The 20,619-nt window shown below is 49.3% G+C and overlaps 1 protein-coding gene across 2 annotated transcripts in view; it reads right to left on the minus strand.

Annotated features, from left to right (window-relative positions):
• The window catches only part of KHDRBS3 (KH RNA binding domain containing, signal transduction associated 3), a 139,023-nt gene extending 125,626 nt beyond the window's left edge, over window positions 1–13,397 (minus strand). Inside the window, exon 1 of one of the 2 annotated variants that reach the window (XM_031439671.2) lies at window positions 13,227–13,397. In XM_031439671.2, the coding sequence (XP_031295531.1) occupies window positions 13,227–13,314 (88 nt within the window). In that variant the 5' untranslated portion in view covers window positions 13,315–13,397. Of the gene's footprint in view, window positions 1–12,167; window positions 12,223–13,226 lie in introns of those variants that run through there. The other variant, XM_064476814.1, reaches the window with a different exon arrangement.
• Between the last annotated feature and the right edge of the window lie 7,222 nt (window positions 13,398–20,619).

Genomic DNA, 20,619 nt, shown 5'->3' on the forward strand with positions numbered 1-20,619 from the left:
AAGGTAATAACCAGATTTCCTGTCCGTGAGGAACTCGGATGGTCTAGAGTGAGATGAGCGCACGATGGCTGCAGAGGAGGGGCTGACCCAGGTGCAGGGAAGAAGCTCAGACGAGGGGACCGGGGAACGGGGTGGCAGGCAGCCCCATGCTCTGCCTGGACCCCCTGCTGCACACCCGCTGCCCTCTGTGCCCTGGACGCTGCCCAGCGGTGCACCGGACCCTGTGGCTTTATTCCAGCACTTACACCCTGTGACATAAATGCCCTTTAATTTGGCTCCCTCCCCACTGGGCTGAAAACTCATTAAGCGGGAGTGAAGCACAACCCAGCTCTGTCCCAGCACTTGCCCAGTCCGAGGATGCGCCCCCAACGCCCTCCAGGCTAGCGGGGACTGCTGCGGACAGATAAGCACTCTTCCAGCCTCCCCTACAGCTCTCCCCTAGAAGAGAAGCCGGGATAGTGGTTTTCTGAAAAGGCCTCAAAGTCTGAAGTCTGATGAGCAGACTGCCTATTCCAGGCCGTAGTGCTGACTCCCAAAGCCTGAAAATGACTTTCTGTTATGCACCCTTTACTGAAAGCATCACAGGCTTCATACTACAAAGACCAGCAGGCCAGGAGCTCACACCCAGTCCTCCAGGTAAACACTTCATGAAGCACACAGCCAGTGTCCCCCGCGCTGGGCTCCGGGCGGAGGAAACAAGGAACGGTGTTCTGCTGGCCTAGACAACGCTGGAACAAGAGGCAGCTAACTTTCTGAGCGTCTGTAATACGCCAGACACTTCACATAGATGCTCTCATGGTCACTTGATAGATCTCATAGAGCTTACTACTACCAAACGAAACACATCTATTTACCCATCTAAGGAGTAAAACCCTGATGGGGGAAAAGGGAACTAGAAGAAAGTACAACACAGAACATAAACAACTGACTGTTGACTCATGTGCTGTTTGTGTCTCAGTCCCCTGTTCTCCCAAGTCACTGCAGACCTCTGAACAGGCAGGCAGCTGTGGTTCCCTCTGTGCTCTGAACTGATGGCACCCTAACTAAACGACAACGTGTCACGAAGTGGAGAAACTCCTTTCTCCGTGTGTCTGAGTGACAGTTATTGTGTAATTTCCTCATGACAGTACTTTTCATACTTAAAACAGCAACTAAACAAAAAATGTAAAATTCGTTAACAAGTCAGAATCGTGGAAGGCACCTCGGGACCTGGAAGACCAAAGCTCGGGGAGGGGACGTGCTCGGCCTCCCCATCATCAGCAGGACTCCCCGCAGAGCCACGAACCCCTCTGAGAAACAGAACCTTAAAACCATTTATTTGGATTCTAGAGAAAGGGCTTCTGATAAACCAATCAGGTGATCTGCCGACAAACAGAAAAACTGCTCACCAACAGTTTTTGGAATTAAAAAAATGTAAGCAGTAACTAAAAGCCTGATTCACTTTAGAGTCAACACTTAAACCTGATTTAATTTGGACCTCTGCGGTCACACCACTGCCACTCGCTGTGATGTGCACTGGTGACTAACCACACCCTGACCGTAGTCAGCCTGGGTCACCAACAGGTGGTCCTTCCTAATGACATACTTTACCCCGAGAATGAGCCCACTCTCTGATAAAACCCATTTGTCACTGCTGTAATGGTCTTTTTCTGAATAAATTTGAGCAATAAGTTACATAAAGAAAAGCGCAAAGAAATAAATCCATTCTGAGACAATCAAAGGAGCATAATTTTGAGATTTTTCACCCAGCTGACTGATGCTGGGTTCTGCCTTTCAGAACTGGAGCTGGAGAGCACAGGGAACAAGAGCCACGAGAGCCCAGAGCACAGGCCACGCGCTACCGCCTGTGGGCCGAGGCTCTGCCTTCAGATGCTTTTATTAAGAGAAAAGTAACCATATTACCATGACAAGAAAACCACCGTCAGTTTTACAAAATTATTTTTTCTCAGTACTACTTCACATATTGTGCCTGTCATGCTTTTAAAAGACTCAAATACGGACCTCAAAAAAATTAACAAGTCACAAGAAATCGATATCCAAAAGATCTGTATGAGAGAATCGTGGCCCGTGACACAAACAGCTGACAGTCATCGTTCATCCCTCCGTCCACGCAACCGCCCGGGCCCAGCGCGGGCAGCACGGTAACCGGACACAAGGCCGGCCCTCCCCCCGAGGCCCAGCACCTGCTCACACGCCGTGTGCGGCTGCTCTTCTGCTGCCACGGCAGAGCTGAGCAGAACGTCCAGCCCGCGGGATATTTATTATTTGGCCTTTTAGAGAAAAAGTTTGCTGGCTCTCAGCTTAGAGTCTCACATGAAGACAATGGTGACACGTCTACAGAAACACATCCACCTCCCGCCCTGTGGGGGTAAGGCCCCGGCAGCCTGACACCCCAGCAGCCCAGAGCCTGGTTTTTAAATTTGTCCCAGTCCACACTAAAAGATTCCAGGGCACCTTGGAAGAAACGGCAGGTTCCAGAGCCGGGGCAGAGCAAGGATAGCCTGGAATAAGGTCCTACTGGAAAGTAAAAACATACTCAAAAAAATGTATGGAATGACCCTCTCAACAGGACCCAGGAGCCAGGGTAAAGCTGGGACAGCCAAGCATCAACCTACACAGTGGCAGCAAAGGACTAAACCAACTGAATTAGGAAGAATCCTGAATTGACACACACAGCTGACGGAGGAGGGAGAGAGGGAGGGAAGAAGGAAAAAGAAGAAAACGAAAATGCTCCCTTTCAGTAGAATGTCAACCAACAAATGGAGCTGGAGCGTCTGAGTTAGAAAACTGCCATTTCACAGCCATCGCAGCAATGATCAATGCAGGTCAAACCATTAACAGATCCTCGAATTCATGAGGAAATTTAATAAGGAGTATTTGCACAGTCTCAGAGCATCTCCCCACAAAAGAATAAGGTGCAAAAGGAAACTGGTAACTTTCCAGTGGAGAAAACTGGCACCACCTTAACCAAGTGACCAAATCCAACACCTTCAGTCGCGACCCTGCGCGCCTGCTGCTCTGATGCACTGAGGACACCACCCCACCTCAGCGCAGCTCCTGCCGGAAGAGGGCCCAGGAGGAATCTGAGTTTAAGGAAATGTTAGACGCCCCAAATTGGGAGACAGTCCACGAAAGCCTGGCCTGTGCAGTATTCAGAAAATGTGTGCCATGAAAAGGAAGATGGAGGAGTTGTTCCAAATAAAGAGACAGAAGGCTCGACAACTAAATGAAATGTGTGGTCCTGAGCTGGATCCTATGAAGACAAGACGGGGACACTGGCGCTAGCAGCACGTGGATGCGAAAGAACTGAAACAGCAGGTCGCTTCCCAACTGTCATCACTGCTCCCTGTGACCACAGTCATGGAGGAGAGGCCCTTATTCTTGGGAAGTACACGCCAAAGTACTTAGCTGCTTGGGTAAAGGCAGAAAACATACCTTAGTCTCAAATGAGTCTTGAAAATACACAGGCACAGAATGGTAAAGCAAACGTGGAAAAATGCTAGCAACCGGTGAATCCTACTGGGTATACAAGGGTTCTAAGCACTATTCTTTTAATTCTTCTTAAGTTTAAAATTGTTTCCAAATAAAAATTTTTATGTCAGGGGGAAAAAATGGGAGGGGGAGTGGAAAGGGGAAGACAGACAAACAACTACAACACCCCACGACAGGTAGGAATGTGAAGGTGTTACGGAAACATGGGAGACTAAGATTAATAATCTGGAAGAGCCAGAAAACATACTTGCCCCTCCTGAGTCTGTTCCCTTGCCTGCAATGCTTCCTGCATCCAGCTAATTCCTCTTCGAAAAAGACTTCTTGAGAAAGCCCACCCTGGTCCTGAGACAAGCAAGATGTGATTCTCTGGGCCCCTAAAGCCCGTATGCGTTCTTCTGCCGCAGCACCGAACACACTCTTAAAACTGTTCCCTCTACGTTTGTCTCCCCGGCGTTACACGTTCCCTGACCAACGTGAAGCTGCGGATGACAGCAGCGGCCACTATTTACTGTACGTGCCACATGCCACGCACGACACCAAACAACTCTGCACACGTACTTCCTTAAAACTCCACAAACACTCCACAGGGACTTCATTTATTTATTATCCCCATTTTACAGTCATGGAAACTGAGACTGAGAGGCATTAGCGTATCCAAAGTCACAACACAGAGAAGTGGCAGAGCTCAGATGTGAACTCAAGTTTGTCTGATTTAAAACTGTGTTCGTAACTACTCTTTTTAACCAGATAGTCTGAATCTTATCTCAGGATCACTTTAGTTAGCTGTGGCTTGCACATATGAAGCAAACAAAAGGTATGAGCGATTTTTCTAAGCATTTCACTTCCGTTTGTGTTCCCCGAGGACATTCAGCCTGAAGGCAAGGTGACGGGGAACCAGTCCTAGAAAGTCACTGGCAGACCCACTGCACTGGTGGGCGACTAAGAGCTGATGTGTGAAAAAATAAGGCAAAAGAAACAGAAACATAAAGGCATAATTATCTCATATTAGATAAAAAATATATTCTATGTGTTAAAATTTTTTAGTAAAATTAATGTAAAATCATTGTCACCTCACCCTAATGCCCTACGAGCAGGTACTCCTGCCACGCGCGGAAAAGGGAAGACGGGCTCAGAGAAGTAAGTGGCTCAGAACAAGCAGTTCAGGTGAGCAGCGCAGACGCTCAGCAGCCACGAGCTGGGGGGGGAGGGAAAGAGCCCTCACCACACAGTGCCTGGAGCTGGTCGCGCCCCTGGGCCCACTCAAGTCAGCACACAAGGGAGGCAAGAGGGAGCAGGAGCTTCCAGGCCGGCCGACAAAGCTCTCTTCACAACGGCTCGCTTCCTTACACAAAGAATCTGACTCACATACTCCAATGCAAATAACTGTCAGGACTGTAATCTTCCCTAACAAAATAAACAGATTACAATGGCCAGCAGCCATAAGTCAGACTACCCTAACACTTCCCTTAAAATTTTTTCAATCCAATGCTTTTGAAATATTTTTTTCTTTAGGGCACAGTAAACTCTATAATGTAAGTGAGTTTCATGACCCTGAACAAGCTATATACCTCTCCAGTCTCCATTTCTTTGTCTGCCAAATAAGAACAACAAAACAACTTCACAAAGCGGTCACCAGGATTAAAGGAGGTCGTGTGTGAAGAACCCTGCAGCAATGCCAGGCACCCCTCAGGTGCAAGAACTGCTGGCTACAAAACAGACACAGGTCGCTGACTTTCTGAAAATGCTGGTTAGAGATATGCAAGGTTAGTCTCAGTAGGTGAATAGCAAAAGCAATGCGAACCTGTTGACTGATCCAGACTAACACTGGTCCAGTGAGGAGAGAAGAGGGCGACCTGGCTATGCGGAGCGCCATCTAGTGGGAGAAGAGCAGAGCGCAGAGGGTGTGAGCAACTGAGGCAGATGAAGAATAAGGAAAAGTGACGAGGATGCAGATCGTCCCTCCTCCTCATTGTCATTTCTCCGTGGGAGCCTGAACCAACAGTGACCCCAAGTGTAAGATTTGTATCAAAAAGAGAGATCAAAAAGGGTGCTCTCACAGACTCTCGCTCTTTCTCATACCACAGAAGAACATCAATAATGTGCCAGGAACACCTTTTAAAGTCCTTAAAATAGCAGCAGGGGCTGATTGGTGAAAAATTATGGAAATGTAAAAAATTACGGAAATTTACAGCTTACCAATTCAGAGAGAGCTATCCTGTGCTTGTGGAGAGAGGCTGCTGAGTGTCCAGACACGTTTTAAGATGTGCAGTCATAAAACTGTTTATGGAAGCTTCATTTGTTAATGGAAGCTTCAGGTGCTGCATCTCGAATAGCGTCATAAAAGTCAATCAGAGATGCTGCTAATTTTGTACGTGATATTAATGAAAGAGGCTTCCTAAAGAATGAGTTCTCCCTCAGTATTTCCAGGATTAGAAAGCTAAAATCATTTTAATAAAACAAAATTACCCTAAGGAGTGAAACTGGATGATTTATGTATTAAGTTATTATTATATACTTTTATGTCTGCAAAGTGATGCCAATACACACACACCTGTCTCAGGCAATTCTGTGAAATGAGCAGGTAACGTCTGTCTAGCACCGATGATGTGTTAGACACTGTACTTACCTCACATCTAAACCTACTACCCCACAAAGGAGGTACAAAGTCTCCAATTTGGAAACTGAAGCTCCAAGAAGTGAGGTGACCAGTACTGGGTGACAGACGAGAAAGCCCGAGCCTCCCACAGTCACGCGGCTCCTTCAGCAGCTCCTCCCGTGTGAAGTAACAGCATCCCCCATGTACACGCGTCGGCCAGACTTCCTGTGCTGCCAGCGGTCACCTCGTTCCCGCCCCGTGTGGTCATGCCACTACCTGCTCCTCTGTACAGTACGCCCTCGGCCCTGCTCCCAGATCATCCGTCCAATACCAGGCAGTTAATTTTAAGAGCTGCATGACAGACATTTTCCCAGGGGAGTCACACATGCAAAGCCAGTCACAGTGAAAGCTCCCACCTCTGCCCGGTGCTCACAGGTAAACCCGGGTCTGGACTCCTGGGGCGGACAGAGATCTGAACCACTTACTAGCTAACTGACCTGGGGCAAATTATTTGACCTTCCTGTCCTCAGTTTTCTCATCTATAAAATAAGGTAAAATGATTTACTCTTTTAAGACTGTTAGAAGAATTCAATGAAATAATGTACATAAAGCATCTTACCCAGAAAAGGTTCTCGATAAATGGTAACTACTGTCATTAACAACTGCAGTGTTCAAACACATGTTCAAACACACACTCCGCCACTTTAGAGTCAAAACCATCATCCGAGAGAATATGTTCTTGTATGTTCGTGGCACTTTTTTTTCTTTTATGAGCCTACTTTGAGAAGATGGAGAGTTTGTAAACATACCATAAACTGGCTATAGATTCCTGATATCATTCCCATTGCTTCTGTGATAGACAATTAAAATACTAAGAGGTTCCTTCAAGAGAGGCAAAGCTTTATCAAGAATCTGACTTACCAATTTTCAGTGAAGTTTTCCTATTTTCTCCTTGACTACTGAAATACACATAATTAAAAATCCTTACTTTGAATGCTCGCTGAAGATTGAAAAGTATTGCTGGAGAACACAGGAGAAAAGAGAGATTGCCTTTTTGGTAAAACACACTTTTGGGAACCTCTTTTAAAAATTCATCATCACCAGTGGAACTTCTTAACTGGCTTTTACTATAACGAAACTTTTATTTAAAAACAAACAACAATGTTGGGTTCTGTCCTTTTGTCTTTTTTCTTTAAGTATTCTATCAAAACACTGCAGACAGGATTTAAAAGTTCAGCTTGACTACTTACAGCTGAGCACCAGGACTGAGCAAGTCACTTTACCCTCTGGAGCCTCCGATGCCTCATTTGAAAAAACAAAGGAGGCAGACAGGATAAAACCACCTACCTTGCAAGATCATGTGAGGACTGGAGGTAATGCACAGGAAGCAGCTGGCACAGAGGCCCTCGATTTGGCAGCTTTTATTCCAATCATTATCCCCAGTGCTCAGGAACAGTCTGCTGCTATTTTTTTGGTAAAACACATAAAGCTTTCTATCTGCACTTAGTGGGGATGATGACCACAAGCAAAGGGTCTTGTGACGTGGAAGTTGCTGCTGGCCTCCCACCCCTGATCTCAAGCGCTCCTTGGGCTCCGGGGCTCCGTCTGGCATCTGGGGTTGAAGATTAACTCCTTCAGGTGAGGAGGCTTATTCGGTAAGTGACAAAGGCCTCCCAATTTCTGGTTTAAATCTGTCATAAGAAAGCTCATTCTGAGTTTAGGGAAGGAGAGCTAATTGTACTGGAGTACACTGGCCGGTAAGTTCCTCAAGAAAGAATGAAAGTAAATCACCACCTCAACGCAAAGCAGATCCAACAGCATCTTCCCGTCACCTCGTGAGAAGGATCCGCTGCTCCACCGGGTTACAGAGCCCGGGGAGGTTCTCGGGCTTGATGAGCACTGCATCTCACTCAGAACCTCCTTCGCTTCTGTCCGCAGAGGGCGCCTGTCTGCCTCCCTCCCCCCACTCAGGTGCCCTGAAGAGGTAAGGAGCAAAGCCCTCCACCGACTGCTGAACTCCAGGTACACTAACTCCTCTACTTTTATGAGAATTAAAACACAACACTGAAGCGAAGGCTGGAGCTTGCGAGGGCTACGCACCAAGAATTCTACGAGGTGCTGAAGACAGAGAGGTGTGAGACCAGCCTCGCCTCCCAAGCAGCCCCCTTTCCCAGGGAAGACGAAGAGCGCCGACCAGACAGTTTGGTGAGGACCACACCGTCAGAGAGCAGGCGCCGCGGGCCTCGGGAGACAGGAAGCGGGCGCTCTGCGTCTGGGGGAGGAGTCAGAGGGGAGACCTCCGGCAGAGCCGTGAAGGACAAAGTGTAACATGGGTGCGGTATAACTCATCTTCCAATCCCAGCACAGGCCAGAGAGAAAAGAACAAACTGCACATAAGAGGCCAGAGTTTTAATCCTGCTTCGGTCACTAACAAATTGTACCATCACACAGTCTCACCCTCTATATATCCGAGGCTCAGTGTGATACGGTAAAGAACAACAGGCTTGGACAAGAATAAACCCAGAACACTCCCTCGGACATTTCAAAGGGTGCCATTCTGGGTCGGCCACTCTAGTGGCTGGAGTCTCGGCTTCTACAACTGAAAAATTAGGCTAACAGCACCAACCTTTCTGAGCGGTTACCAGCAGTGAGATCACAGGCGTGACCGGGCACGGAGAAGTACCTTGAAAATGTTCCTAGACTGATATTAAATCTAAACCACCCAGTCACTAAATATTTCAAAAGGATGGTGGAAGGACTTGGAAAGGAGAGGGCTCACTCATTCTGATGCAGAGAGGGCAGGAGGTCCTCGAGAGCAGAGACTGCTTTCCTCTCCACCTCCAGGACCAGCGCACGTGCCATGCGTGGTAGACTCTCAATGCACCTGCTCCTGATGTCCAGACACCACAACATAGTACTTCTCAATCGCTGGATCCCTTTGAGTCATAACACATTACAGAAAACGCAGAAATGCCTTATCTAAAAATGTGAGTCATCACATTCATTTTCTTACAAACACAAAACCTGATAACCCTAAGAAAAACGATTACAAACTACCAACCACGTCTTTCTCTGGATGAAGCAGAGGACTGCATGCTGGGGCACGAAGGCACCACACCTAAACATAATTCTGCAGTTTTCATTCTCACTCTTCTCTCTTACTTTACACGCCTGACAACACTCAAGGAAATAAAAAAATTCCAAAAGAGGTTCCCAAAAATGAAACTCTAAGCCATTAAGTTTTGTTACACAAAGAGAAGCATGTAAGGCAAGATAGTGATCCTTCCTTTACCACATTTACCCCTCACGTATGTCCTGAGTAGCGCTAAGAACCCTATTATTAGAGAAACTGATGCAATACGAAAAATACATGTTTTGAAATACCAACAAAGAAATGTATCTGAACACAAATAGATCACCGTAATCTTGAATCCTCTGCTCCACTTCCTCTTGTAACCAATCACTAAATATAACTTGGCAGTGAACCAGTCACCAATCCATATATTATATCAGATAATTAAAAATACAGGGTTATGTAATCTTATTTAATGGTTACTTGGCTTGGACTGAAAACCATCCAAAGCAATACCAGAGAACTGGATTAAATTATAATGCGTAAGACATTTCTGAAGATGTTTTTCAGTAAGAGTCAGCACATCCCATACTAGCAAGTATAACAGAAAACACGGAATGCTACTTTCATCTCCAATTAACCTCCTTGGCAAGAACTGCAAAGTCAACTCATTCCACAGGCCCTGGTGTGCTGGGGGCAGGGAGGGGGGACAGCAAGACCTGTTTTATTTGGTTCGGTTTTAAGAGCAATTAAACATCATCCATTACTTTGGGTGGAGAAACAAAAGCACTCAATATTTGGGGGGTGAGGGAAAGGAGACCCAACCATCCTGAGAAAATAAAGTCAGGAACTAATGCCACCATGAAACACAAGCCTGGACAAAGTGTAAAAGCCGAACTATGTCAGCACAGACACTGGCGTCTTGATGTGATCCCAGCTGAAATTCTTACTTACAGATTACTAGAAAGCTGATCAACGTTTATAAACACTGAATTTTTAAAGAATGACTACACCTCATTTATAAACTGTTTCATTATCATAATGTGTTGATTACTAAAGTCATATATTGGTCACCAGAGGGCTTTAGCTTACAAATGCCTCTTGATCTGAGCACTAAAATCCTCTAGGATAAATCTACTGTGGATATTTACTGCTTTAAAGACGACCACTAGACAAGCACAGAGAGCAACTTTTTTAGAAAATCAAGATGAGTCAACAGGACACAAGCATATTAGTTGTATGGATTTCTACAGGGTTTCAAATCAGTGAGTGAAGTGTTTTGGTTCCATCTTTGGGGGAAGGCAGAAGTCATGAGAACAATGGCCTCCTGAGACCAAAGACCCAAGTTCAAATTAACCCTCGGTTACCCAGGAGCTCGCATACGTGTGCTCCTCCGCCCCCACCCTGAAAGATGGAGACATCAACGTCTGCCTCACTAGGGTGCAATCGAGGGGACAGAAATAGACAGCGTGTGCCCAACGAGCCTCGGCAACTTTAAAACACCTTGCAAACTGCGGCACTGTTACCATTTGGAGGTGACAATCACCAGGTCTATCTATCGGACGCCAGCCCACAATAAATATGGGTGCGCACTGCTGACACCCCAGCACCTTGCAAGTTAGTGCCCAAATACCGATCCCAGCAGCGAGATTCAGAACATCTGAAAAAACAGGTGCCTTCTTGAGAGGCAAACAGTCAAAACTGTAGCTAAAAAAAGTATAAAAGTGCTTTCGTCTAGCCAATCACAAGAGATTATCAGAGTTAAAATCAAAGCTTCCTAATAACCATTCAAATTCAGATTTAAGACATTGTTTTAGAGATGTAACTTTGGAGTTACATAACAGAGCATAATTAATATTTTAAATGATAGGGCTTTGCACTCTAGATCCCAGCCTATGGTTCAGGGGGAAAACATTCTGGTCGGAAGTCATCTAAATTAACAGTAATGAGAGCTTCTGAGCAGCTCTTCTTTCCTCCTTCACATAACTGTTCACTATAAGAAATGTGCTTCTTACAAGAATTACGTTTTCGATGGAAAAGTAAGGTAATCAAGTTTATAGTACATAAAAAAAAACACTAAATGGCAACACTAAACCCAATACCTCTCAAATAACTGGAAGCCAGTACCACTAGTAAAAACACAGAAACCAAAAGAATTTTTAATGTATGAGCAGAATGAACGTACTACAGCAACATGGCACAGAAAAATAATTCTGACTTGTCAAATAAAAGAACTCACTATGCTTTCTTAATTGAGTACAACCTAACCTGTGATTCAGCTTCTTTATTAAGAAAAATGCACTAGATTCCACAATCCAGAATATTTCCAATGCCAGTGACCTCACACAACGTACAAAGAAATCTCTCTCACAGAGATGACAGCCCAGCAGGCAACAAAAGATATATGTAAATCACAAAGAGCAAGGAGTATAAACCTAACTGTAGGAATGCTCAGAAGAGCACGGCAATAAAACTTAAAATCCCTCTTGCTTTGATGCACGCCCATTACTTTTTCACAAGCCCATTTTATTAAAGAAATAAAAATAAGCCCACAATTAAAATGAAATGGGAAAGCTCTGTGAACTGATCTCTGTTCAACAAATCAAATATCATGCTTAAATTCTTGGGGACTCTCCACCAGCAACCTCAGTTAACAACACACACACCCTACTCTGAAGAACTGGTAGCAAGACGCAAATACCGGGGTCGCTGTTCTAAAATATAGATATCTATATACACACAGAATATGTCTGCCTCATCTTTCACTTTCAACAATAAAAGAGCCAGGGCGAGCATTAAGATCAGCAGATCCAACTTAACTCGGAACCACAGATTGTCAAGGCACAGTGATTCATGCAAAAGGTAACAGATCTGACCAGATAATGTTTCAGCCATCACCCAGAGAGAAAGCAGACCCGCAGCTCCCAGACCCGTCTTTATCTGAAACACGTATTCCAGATACAGGAGGAATAAAGGGCTGCTCCCGGGAAGGCAGGCTTAATTTACCGTCCATCCCAGAAGATTACTCAGGAAGCCGGAGGAGGACTGAGCCAGGGAATGCTGTCCGGGGCAGGCACGCCTCCATCCACCCCTGTATCCTCAGTCTTGTACTTGCCAGGGCGGTTCACACCCTGAGCTGGCGAGAGCAGTGCTCAAATGGCACAGGAGGCAAGGACTCCTTGGCCAGAGTTCTGAACTCCCAGCCAGCCACCAATGAGGGTGACCCACCCAGAGCTCCCCAAAGAGAGGACAGGCAAGCAAAGGAGGGGGCCCTTATGTGGGCCTCTTCTCCCCTAATGACCCCCCGAGGGCCAGCCTGCAAGGCTTGGCGTGAGTTGCCCACCCCCAGGGAGAGCAGACTGCCTTATCGAGGCGGTTGGAGCCTGGACCCGACAGAAAGGGAGGAGTGGGAGGGAAAATTGGGCTCTGCCCACTGGGACCGCTGGTCCTCCTCCTCTAAACTGCCTGAGGTCTGACCCCCAAACCGCCTCCAAGGCCCTCAAACTTCACCAACAATCCAAGCACCTGTTCCCTTCACCTCTTCTGCATTTGATCTTCTCAAGTCCTTCCATTTTCCTCCAGCTCTTTCTTCAGTTCCTTAGACAAACCAAATGCACTAATTCCCCGAGTTCCCCCTACACCACCCTACTCTCCCCTCCAATGAGATCATTCAACCCCCGCCCCAACAAAGCCCCCAGATGTCCGCCGCCCCCCACTCAGTAGTTTCCCTTGGGTATCCTCGAGTCCCCAAAGGTATCCTTCAAGTCTCATCCAAACGCCCCAGCCTTCCTCCTTCCCGAGCCTCCCAAGTGCACACCCATCTCCGCTTTCCCCAGGTGTCCCGTATTCTCCTAGGTCCCCACCCAAATGCCCCCAGATTGCTACCTGGGTCTCCTCCAGTCGCCCCGAGGTCAACTGCGGGCCTGCCCCACAGTTCCGCCTCCCAAGCCCCCGAATTTCTACCCGGTCCCGACGCTCCCCGGGCCCCGAGCCCCCCGGACCGCCACTCCCCGGGCCCCCAACGGCCGCGGGCGACAGTTAACGGCCGGCGGCGCACGCCCTCACCTTGGTTCACCAGCCGCAGGGCGTGCGTGAAGGAGGGGTCCAGGGAGTCCTTCTCCGCCATCAGCTCCGGCAGGTACTTCTCCTCCATGCTCGCCGGCCGCCCGGGCCCGGGACGCGGACTCGAGGCGGGCGGGCAGCAGCCGCCCCGCAACCCCCGACCCCGCCCGCGCCCCAGCGGCGCGGAACCCGGGCCAGACGCGGCGGCCCGGGCGCGGCGGAGCCAAGCCCGGAGGTCGGCCCGGCGGCGGCGGCGGCGGCAGCGGCAGCGCGGGGCAGGAACCCGCCGCGCAGCCCGGGTCCCCGGGGGGTGGCCGCCGACAGCCCCGCGCTGGCGGCCGCTGCCTCCCGGACGCGGCCCCCGCGCTCCCTCCACGGGCCGAGGGGGAGCGGGCGCGGGCCGGCGCGGTCAGGCGGGCCCTCCGGCCGGGCCGGCAGTGCGCTCAGCGAGCCTGAGGCAGTCCCGGGCGAGCCCCGCCAGCCGGCGCCGGCGCCCAGCTCAGCCGCGACCCGCACGCCGCGCGCAGCCCCGCGCTCTCTGAGCGGCCGCGCCGAGCGCCCGGCCCCGCCCGCCGCGCCTGCGCGCTGCGCCCCGCGCCTCTCCGGCCGCCCGCCGCGCCGCCTGGTGGGGCCTCTCCGGGCTGAGCGGCGTCCCGGTACCTCCCGCCTGCCTCGCGCTCGCCCGCAGCCTGGGGGCGCGAGGGGAGCCCCGCGACGCTGCTACCGCGTTACCAGACGCAGAGCCCAGGAAACTGAGGCCCAGAGAGGTCAAGCGGCTCGTCCAAGGTCACCCAGCGAGCGATCCCGGGAGGAGGGCTGCGCGCTCGGCCCCCGGGTCGGGTCAGCGGCCGGGCGTGGAGAGAGGACCGAGAGCAGCGCCCGGACTGGCCGCAGCGGGCTCTGGGGAAAGGCAACGGGGCGAGCCACCCTCTTCAAAGCTCTCTGGACTCCCCTAACTTATTTTGTTTTGCTCTCGCTCCTATTTGCTAGGAAATAACGCGGGCGCGCCGTCCTCCTTCCGCGCCTCCCGGCCTCGGAGCGCCATCCGCGGGGACCCTCGGTACCGAGGTCGATTACATAAAAGCGCGTGCCCTTCAGGTCGGCGCTGTCATCCCCTCTTGCCGCCGGGTTGTCATTCTCTTCGCGCATAAACTGGCTGTGGCCGGATGCGGAGGGGGAACTGCGCCCTGAGCCCGTCCCCTCTCGGGGACATTCCCCTGGACGCGCGTGGGTGCTGATGTCCTCTGTCCCTCTCCGCCCCCCCCCCATCCCCAACACATCCTCCATCAGGCCGTTTTCAGATTCCCCGCCTGGGAGTAAATGGGAGTAAATGTCCCCCATCAGGCCAAGGACCCCGAGTCTGTCCTGCCTTTCCCCCCACCGAGTCCCCCCCTCAAGTGCTAGCCTTAATGTCACTGTCCCTAGACAGCCTTCCAGGACTTCCACAGCAAAACTGGTTACTGCTCTGCGTCCCACCAGCGCTGGTCAGGCCTTACTTAGGGAGATCATCTCACGGACAGGGCTAGAGTTTTGTCTTATGAGCAAGGGTCCCCAGCACCCAGTGCATTGGGACAGGTGTGGGGGCACCAGGAATAAGCCGTTGGCATGCCACTCCTCTGGGAGTGAATCTTCCTCCAGTCCCCCAGGCAACTGCCTGTATTTCTGATGCAGATGGAGGCAGCTCTACGCCCAAAGACACTTGGAGTGGAAATGAAGGCGCTCTAAGCTAAATCCCAGCTGGCAGTACAGCTTCCCTCATTCTTAAGCTCCCCCACCAGGCTGCCCCGGCTCCAGGTGTGGTGCCATTTCAGAGTACCTGTAAGAATCTTCTTCACGCCTCTCTGAATCTAAACTTGCAAGAGGCAGTCAGATGAGACAGTTAAATGCATGGCCTCTGGAACCGAACAGTGTGAATTTAGAATCCTGGCTCTGCTGCTCCCTAGCTGTATATCTTGCGCAGGTTACTTCACCTCTCTGTGCCTCAGTTTCTTCATCTGGAAAGAGGCAATAATAAAAGGACCTATTTCATAAGAGATTTGTGAAGATTAAATGTGTCAAATAACAAAATCCCCCAAACAGTCTTCAGGACGTAGTAAATATTTAGCTCTTCTTTGTTGGGTTTTCCCCCTTGGCATGGTTGCTCTCTGGGTCCTCTGAACCTCTCCTTCCCTCCGGCTGTAGCTCCCCGGGACGGAGTTGGTGGGATGTGCCTCGCCCCAGCGGACTCAGTTAAGGACTTGGGACAATATACCTCTGTTTCTGCCCGGGGCCCAGGGTGTGGCAGGACAGACAACAGTGTGGATGGCTACAGCCCCAGCTCCTCCCTGACCCACTGTGCACCCACCACTAAATAACCGCTCTGAGCTTCGGAGTCCGTATGTCCAAAACCCAGGTCATGCCAGCAGCCCTGGAGGGCAGTTGGAAGGAATTGTGGGCAAATGCTTCTTCCTTTACCATTAAAGTGGATGCACATACCTCTGGCTTCTATTCCTACATCACAGAACTTACATTCTAGGGCGTGAGCCCCTGACAGCCACTTTTTGAAGAAGGAAGAAAGAAGGAGAGAGTCTGGGACACGTAAGGAAGACGCGCCCCAGGAGAGGAGAATGGGGACCAGATGCTCAGCTGCTCTCCTCACCATGTGGTCTTAGAGTTTCCTTTTCGCTCAGACTTTCTGCCCCAGTGACAGTCCAGACCTTGAGTAATTGCTGTTTTTATTAAGCATTTACTAAGTGCCAGGCAGGATGCCAGGGGCTTTGCAACCACTGTTTTCAGTTCTCTCAACACCCTGTATGGAAGTTACTACGTATCACCACTCACAAATGAGGAAACCAAGGCTCAGAGCACTGTGCTACCTTGCTTAAGTCCAACCGCTGTCAGTAAGGGATCCCAGCACTCCCTCCCCACCCCACCCCCGACTCTAAAGCCTCCTCTCCCTCCCTTCCCTGTTCTGCCGTCCCAGGTAGCAGTCTGGGACACTCGACTGGCTCTGTCCCTCCCACATTCAAACAGTTGGCAGACCCGTCTCACCAGCAGCTGGGGAGGAGGGCTGTACACAGGGAAGCTGACAGCAAAGGCACTGAATCTTCTGCTTCGGACCCTCCTTCTCCCGGAACCTTCCAAGAGGGCAGGTGCACAGCTCCACGAGTATCCATGCAGGGTCCTCCAGGGAGGGAGGAGACGAATGTCTCTGTGAGATGCTCAGGAAATTGTCCCCACCCACCAACCTGGCTGAGCCTTGGACCGCGGGGCCCCTCCTCGCCTTACTGCAGACCCTGATGGTCTTTCTGGGATGGCCAGCCTGCCAGCATTAACCCTCTGATCTCTTTGAAGGTGAGAACTCCGGGTGCTGGGAAAGGTGGTGATTTTTCTTCAAGCAGTTGAAGGAAGTGCTCAGTCTCTAATGACTTCCAGGCCAGACAGAGGTCTCTCCAGGTACACAATGAGCACATGCAAGGTGCAGGCACTGCTCTGGGCACAACGGACTAACCACTCACAGAACAGACTTCCCCAAAGCCTCTTCAGGCCAGAGTCACTGGGCCATTTACTCCACCTGCATGATTTGTGTCCGCCCTGGACCAGAGGCCCTAAGCTTCAATAAGAAACTCTGGCTACCCTTTTTTCTTGCATCCACAGGTCAGGGATCCAGCTCTTAGCCCCAGAGACAGAGGGCACTTCCCAAACCAATCTCACTCAATCTCACTGGGCCATCTCAGGAATTGCGCTGCCACCCAGCCAAGCACTACGTGGTACTGTGTACTGGAATCCCCACCTGCTCGGCTCCCCCAACTCCTAGCTCTGGACAAACAAGACAGACACCTCCTTGGCCTCTGTGATACTTATTGCTGTGGGTCAGACTCAGCCAGCCACAGCAACTCCATGTCATCAGAGGACACACAAATGTGAAGAGTGCCTGTGAGGCCGCTGTCACTCTTGTCCTGGGTTGCTGCTCACACTGGAAGCTTCCTATGCCTTTTGTTTAAGAAAGGTGGGCCCCATCCCAGTTACCCCGAGACCTGGCAGTGCCATGGGGGATGTGTCCAAATATGATTGGCTGGAGGGCCAGAGAGACCTCGACGTGGCTCCCAACTCTCCTGCTTTCTAGCTGCACCATCCTGAGTGAACTACTTGATGTCTCTGAGCACAAGGAGAGGAAATAACCTGCCTTCTAGGACTTTGTGAGGTTTAAACTGGAGCCTTAAGCTCGTCATAGGCAGTGACGGCGTTTAAAGCTTTCTGGACTCTTCCCTCCTCTCCACTCCACCAGCAGTGTTTGTGCTCCTGTATGCACTTGACATACCAGGCTCCGGTCCCCTGTGGACCCCTCTGTCACCACACTGTCCTCAGAGCCTGCTCACCTCCACAACCCCAGCGCCCCTTCAGGAGGTCCGTTCACAGTGAGCACTCAACACTCGTTCAAGTCCATTTCTCCTGAAGTACACTCCCCCGAATCACCACCTCCCAGCTGCCTGAGATAAATGAGTTTGTCATGTAAGACAGGCACCAAAAGATGGCACAGCCTTACCTAGAAATCAGTCATTTCTGTGTCGGGGAGAGAGACACCACGAATGTTTGCTGTGATCCCTGGATCCAGTCAGTCACAGCAGGAAATGCGCTTTCAAACCTTGAGTATGACTGAAAAGGCTTAGCACGTGCAGAGGAGGACACGCAGAAGCTTCAAGAAGTTGGGAGCCTTTGCAAAGTTCAAAGCCCATCCATAAATCGGAAACGTCTCCACTGAGGACTGGCCAGCCTCTTAGTGTCTCTCTCCTGTTTTATTCAATCAACTTTCCAAAACCTCCTGCATTCAAGATGTAGAAAAACAACTGGAAGCAACCACAGAGATCAGCCGGCTCACAAGTCACTAGTTCTTAGAGATGAAGAAACTGTTGCTCAGAACATTTAAGTGACCTGAAAGTATTAAGTGGAGAATTGGACACACACACACACACACACACACACACGCACTCCAGCCATGTCTAAGAATGAATAGAATCAGACCTTTCAGCCCAGTCACTCACATACCTGAAGACACCTACCCTGTCTCTGTATCCATGTTTCCTGCAGGTCTATTTCCTTCTCTTGCTATTTGGAGGATGGAAACTCCGGTTCCTCTAGCCCACTTACTTCTTTCTCCAAGAAGGGAGCCATCCCGGGACTTTTCTTCCAGCAACTAGTAAAACCACAGATATCGCGCAGGCACCCCCTAGTGGCTAAGTGTGAAAGCACATGCCCCCCATTCACGTGGAAGCCGATTGGCAACCTCCTGGGTTGGACTTGATCTCCACCAAAAGGGAACCTGAACTAGGATTTTACCTTGTTCCCAGGAAAGGGGACAGTGACGTATGATCTTAGGTGAAAGCAAGTGAAAAAGGTAGAAGATAAAGAAAGGGGGAAAAAGGAAGGGAAATAGGGAAGGAGGGAGAAAAAGAAGACAAAGAAGGAGAAAACAAAAAGGAAGAGATAGCAAAAGACACAGAGAATAGGAGAGAGAGCAAGAGAATAAGGAAAGCTTGAAGGAAGGATTTTCTCTGTGCTCAGTCTTTCCCTATTTCAAAGATCAGCACTCGAGAAAATAGTAGTGGAAAATGACAAGAATTGACATGCCCAGGGTTGGCTGGCTGCCCTGTGGCACCGTCAGGTGGGGACAGAGGAACCATGGAGAAGAGGGAACAGGGACTCTGTAGTTGACCCCATCACCGCCTGACTTGGTAACCTTTTCAACATCCAAATCTTTCTCCGTCTCTATTTCTGAGCTCGTAAAAGGGTCGCTAATAGCAGCTGTTCTCTTCCTATTTTATTGAGATCCGATGAGAACAATAAAGATTTGCAGAGAAAGCCCTGAAAAGTGCTCTGAAAAGTTCCCAGATATAACCATCACAGAAATGTGTTTTATTGTTTCCCTCTACGCAACAGCAGCCCTCCATCCTCTGCTTCCTGGACCAAAAGGGTGATATGTGATGCTGGACTGCCAAAGCACTTGCTATATATTTCAACAATGCGTAAGTTATCACGACCTCTGGTGCTTTATAAGATGCTGTGATTTGAAAGGCGCTGTTGAAATGTAAAACATTATTGCTGCAGTAGTGAAAAGATCTCTGTCCATCTCCTAACCCGCTCTTTCTTGTCAGTATGCCTAGAGATACACACAAAACAATTCCGTCCACATTAGCAGAATACTTTGCAATAAAACCCCACATGTCTGAGTTGGGCAAAATGATCACAAACAAAATATTTTTGGAAGTGTCAAGGTACCTTTAGTGTCCAAACAGCTACCAAGAGGGTGATGACATTTTTAGAGTCCACTGCAAAAGTAAACACATCCAGGTCTCATATAAAAATGCCAGCTTGTGCTTGTGTTTTTCTGTAGTTAAAAAAATAGTGAAGAGATAATCTTAACAAAAAATGGAAGAAAAATGGACCTCAAATTGAAGTTGTATACTCATGTAGGTTGGAGTACCTGAGAAAACATTTCTTCTCAAAGCAAATGAGGACTTTTGAAGGCATCCTGTCTGCAGACTTCCTAAATATCTCTGTGGATTTTATTCTCTGGGTTCCGTATAACATGGCACTAGCCTTCTCGCAAATCTCAGCCCTCATTGCTACGCTGTCCGGATTTGTGCCTGGGTGATATATAACACCTCAAAATCTCTCGCTTGCTGTTCATAGGGGAGGGGAGTCGGGTGCCAGGGATACTCAGGCAACCTTGATGTTCTGGACCCAGCCTCCCATGGCAGATGGTAGGTGGGGGAAGTTCCAGATTCCTCTGTCAAATCTTATCCGGGTAATCGATTCTCTCCTGGTCTTCCTTCCACATTTGCTGGTAACAGGTCTGCAGAACTGCAGCAACTGAGATGTACCACAGCAATCTGAGCACAGTTCTACACGGTAAGTTACCCTCGAGCATGTAATGGTTGGAACCGCCAGCAGAGGAACCAAGCAGAGCCATGAGTCTGCCCCTAATAAGCTGGGTGCTTTGGGCCAAGCAGCCTCTTCCAGCCTCCCTTTCCCCACTTGTAAAATGAAGGCAATGTCTTTCATCACAAAGAGTTCCTGTACGATCTCCATGAAATAGATGTATATAAAGTGCTTAGCACAGAGCTGGCACCCACTCAGTGGGCACAGAATGGGCGGAGCATCCATAAAGCAGTGCCATCCCACAGAAATAGAACATTTGCCACAGGCGGAATTTTAAATTTTCTAGCAGCCACATTAACAAGGTGGAAAGAGACAGGCGGAATTTATTTTAATAAGCTGGTTCGACCCTACATATCCAGACTAGTATTTCAACATGTCATCAATAATTTTTTAATATTCATGAGATACTTTACATTTTAAAAATTTTATACTACAGCTTTGAAATCTGGTGTGTATTTGCACCTATAGCACATCTCCA

Source organism: Camelus dromedarius, chromosome 20 (assembly GCF_036321535.1).
Source record: "Camelus dromedarius isolate mCamDro1 chromosome 20, mCamDro1.pat, whole genome shotgun sequence".
In the NCBI taxonomy this organism is placed as follows: Eukaryota; Metazoa; Chordata; class Mammalia; order Artiodactyla; family Camelidae; genus Camelus; species Camelus dromedarius.